Source organism: Egretta garzetta, unplaced genomic scaffold (assembly GCF_000687185.1).
Source record: "Egretta garzetta isolate BGI_Z169 unplaced genomic scaffold, ASM68718v1 scaffold24, whole genome shotgun sequence".
Lineage (NCBI taxonomy): Eukaryota > Metazoa > Chordata > Aves > Pelecaniformes > Ardeidae > Egretta > Egretta garzetta.
In genome coordinates, this window is record NW_009259494.1 from 906,126 (window position 1) to 909,665 (window position 3,540).

A 3,540-nucleotide genomic window follows, 5' to 3' on the forward strand; every position below is an offset into this window, starting at 1 on the left:
AGCTGCCCCCAGCCACAGCAGGGTAGAATCCCAGCCTGCCCCTCAGGCAGCAGGAAGGCAGGGCTGCCCACGCAGATCCCCCGATGGCAGCCAGTGCTTCCCTTGGGACCGGAGCTGCCTTGTCCCTGCCTGCAGCTCGCCTGTCTTTGGGAGAGGTGAGGAGGAGGAGGGCTTTGCCTGCGATGCTTCGCTGCAGGCGCAGTACGAACTGCAGTGCTGCCATCGCAGTTGTTTCTCAGTGCAGACATCTCAAACCTCTGGGAGCTTCATCCCCCAGGCTGGTGCTCGGGGCTTGCTTATTCCCCTCTTGCGAGCTGCCTTGTCCCTGCCTGCAGCTCGCCTGTCTTTGGGAGAGGTGAGGAGGAGGAGGGCTTTGCCTGCGATGCTTCGCTGCAGGCGCAGTACGAACTGCAGTGCTGCCATCGCAGTTGTTTCTCAGTGCAGACATCTCAAACCTCTGGGAGCTTCATCCCCCAGGCTGGTGCTCGGGGCTTGCTTATTCCCCTCTTGCTGTATGAGAGGTTCAGAAAAGCCACTCGGACAGCCCGCTGTTTGCCACCGGCGCGTGGCCGCAGCCTGCATTAGCCTGTGGTGGGTCAATGAGCACAGTGTCCCCAGGGCAGCTGTCCCCTCCCCAACAGCCGGCGTGTCCCTGGCTGCGTGTCCAGCAGCCGTGGTTGCTTCAGCCCTGCAGGCAGGGAGAAGCCCTATAATGTCCCTCCTTCCTGGGTTGTGTGGGGTTCATCCCCACATAAATGCCGGTTCAGTGCTTCCTCCATCGGTCTCAGCGTGTCTGCTGCTGCAGGCACCAAGCGAGGCTGCAGCCGCTTGGATGCAAGCCCAGGAACCAGGGGCTAAGGGAAGTGACCCTCTCAGTGGTGTGCCTGTGTTTTTGAGACTGCCAGCCCTCCGGTGCAAGCGAGGGATTCCCTGTAGGGCCTCTCCAGCAGCCAACGCAGACCTGATCCCATTCCCAGCCTGGCTTTGCATCACTTTTCCCTGTCTTTGTCCCAGGGCTGCTGTCTGCACCGAGCTCTTGCACCGTGAGCAGCGCTTACCTGACATTGCTGTAAGCATGCCTGTGCCCCGGGGGGAGGATGGGGGTTGCCCCATGGAGCATGGAAACAGCTCTGCTTGGCTGGAGTTGGATCCTGCCTTACATGCAGGAGCCATCGGTGTTTTCTGGTGCATGCAGCACTCGCCAAGGCACCCCTCTGCAGCCGGGGTCGGCTGAGGACGGGCTTGCTGGAGGCAGCAAGGAGCCCCGCCATCCCTGGAGGATGTTGAGCAAATGTGGCCTCACCTCGCAGCGCCTTTGCAGCTCCGCTGCTTGCACCACATTTATTTATTTTGAGCTTCAGGCAGCTATCGTGTGTGCACTGCAAGGGCTTTTCTAATGCACCACGGGAGCAGAGGATCCTGTGCATGAGGGAGAAGCGTCAGCTCTGTTTGCTGAGGTTTATGCCAAATCCAGGATAGGCTCACCCCAGATTAGAGACCACCTCAGCCCCATGGGATCTGCCCCAAAGTTGTGCTGTCTCTCTTAGCCTGCAGACAGACCCTGCTGAGCAGGGCCAGCCTGGGAGTGAGAAATGTTTGATCTCACTTGAATCTGCATTTCTTAAGTTCCTGGGTGACACTCATCTGCCCTTGGGATGAGCTAGCTGGCCTCAGTGACATTTGGAGTCATAGAGGTGTCGTTGCATGAGCCACGTATCCGTCTGATGACAGAGATTAAGCTTTTGCCTTGATGAAAAGTGGCATGCCCAAGGCGGGGATGTGGCAGGGTGGCAGAGGTGTCTGGGACCTGCTGGTGCTGCCCCTGCAGCCGGGGAGCCCTGGCATGCGTAACCCTGGAGCCATGAGACCCTTGCTGTGCAAGCAAACCCTTTAGCCTGGAGAAAGTTTTGCTTTTAAACCCAGAGACATCCCCAGCATGTGGGAGCTGTGGGTTCCTGTCTCAGCTGGTAGAGGTGAAGTTCCAAAGTGAGTCCTTATGGGGCGTTCAGAGAGTGCCTGCCCTGCTTCCTTGCAAGGGGAGCAGCCTGGCTGGCTGGAAGCCTGCATCCTGGAGGGACTGTTTCCTAAAGCTGGTTGGTTCAGGGCAGCCTCTGTTCCCTGCAGCGGCTCAGGTAGGGAGGAGCTTGCCTTGTGCAGAAGAGCATCCTCCAAGGTGTCCCTGCGCCTGGTTTCAGTCGTGGGGAAGGACCAGGGAGCTCCCTGCTGGGGCCAGCGTCAGAAAAGTCTCTGCCCAGTTGCAAGCCAACAACTTCCTCAGGAGCAAGCAGGGGAGGTTTCTCTGGGCAGCTGTTTCTTTACCTCAGAGCACTTTTTCAGGGACATTTAAGTGGCTCAGTATGGGCTCGTGTCTCAAAACGCACAGCAAAGCTGTGGGTGAGCAGTGCAGAAAGGACCTGGGGGTGGAGGGGGCAGCTAGCAGCAACGTGTCTTCCTGCGGCAGGGAGCAGAGCTGGTCCGGGGGCGGTTTTATCAGCGGTCTTTGCTTTGCACGTGCGTGGAAAAGAATATAACAAAGTCTGCTTTCCCCTTTTCCTGCCCTTTTTCATTCCTGATCTTTCTTCAGACCTTCAGATTTCTTCATCCACCAGGATGATTAAAAAAGGAAGATTAAAAGGAAGTTGCCACACACAGAGCTTTCTGTCGTTGGCTCCATTAGGATGTGCTGGCCAAAACCTCAGTCTGTTCAGTCTGGCAAGATGTTCCCAGGCTTCAGAAATGATGCTGTTCATCACTGGAGTCAGCCCCAGACCTCCTGATAATTATTGGTGACAGGGGAGCCGGTCAGGGTTAAGAAACCCCGTCTTTCTCCTGGGCCGCAGGCAGAAGCTTCATGGTTGGGAACCGGTGTTGAGATCCTGAATTGGAGCAGCTCTCCAGCTGTGCTCTGCAACAGAATTAGTTACAGATTAATTAATTCATTAATTATTAATTACAGTGTGTGTGCACGTCAGGGTGTCACAGGAAGGATTGTTGTGAAGGGTGGTTACAAAGTGCAGGACAAGAGTTGCTCCTCGGTGCAGACGGTTGAAGTGTCAGCGGTGATGTACAAAGTGCTCCCATTATGGAGTGGTTTTATGCTTAATGTTCTTTCATTTAAAGGGTCTGAAAAATTAAACGCTTTCCATCACAAGGGTGTGGTGAAGCCCTTTCTACTTCGTCTCCCTCTGTGTTCTCCAAAAGATGTTTGTTGTGAGTGCTGGTCTTGCTGAGGCGGCAGTGGCTGGGCCAAGAGCTTTGCACCTTGGAGGCGAGAAAGGGTTTTAATCGTTTGCAAAGGGGAATTTCCCCAGAGCAGCCTTCGCAGCCTTGGCAGCAGGGGCTTCTCCACAGCTCCCCGGGCTCCGGGAGGCAGTTTTCCCATGGTGGCAGTGCTGGGTGCCGCCTGGCTTGCCGTTCAGGTGGCTGCTCTCCCTGCTGCCTCACTAAACCCTGTTGTATTTTCTCTTGCAGATTTTCCGACGAGCCGACAAGAACGGTGAGTGTGTTGTTCCTGCTGCTGCTTCCTCCCCCCTTCCTGGG

General features: G+C 56.2%; 1 protein-coding gene across 1 annotated transcript in view; it reads left to right on the top strand.

Annotated features, from left to right (window-relative positions):
- The window catches only part of NECAB3 (N-terminal EF-hand calcium binding protein 3), a gene marked incomplete at its 5' end in the record, with an annotated part of 31,438 nt that overhangs the window by 2,693 nt on the left and 25,205 nt on the right, over positions 1 to 3,540 (top strand). Inside the window, one exon of the mRNA XM_035892919.1 lies at positions 3,472 to 3,496. Coding sequence (XP_035748812.1) covers positions 3,472 to 3,496 — 25 coding nt within the window. The remainder of the gene's footprint in view (positions 1 to 3,471; positions 3,497 to 3,540) is intronic.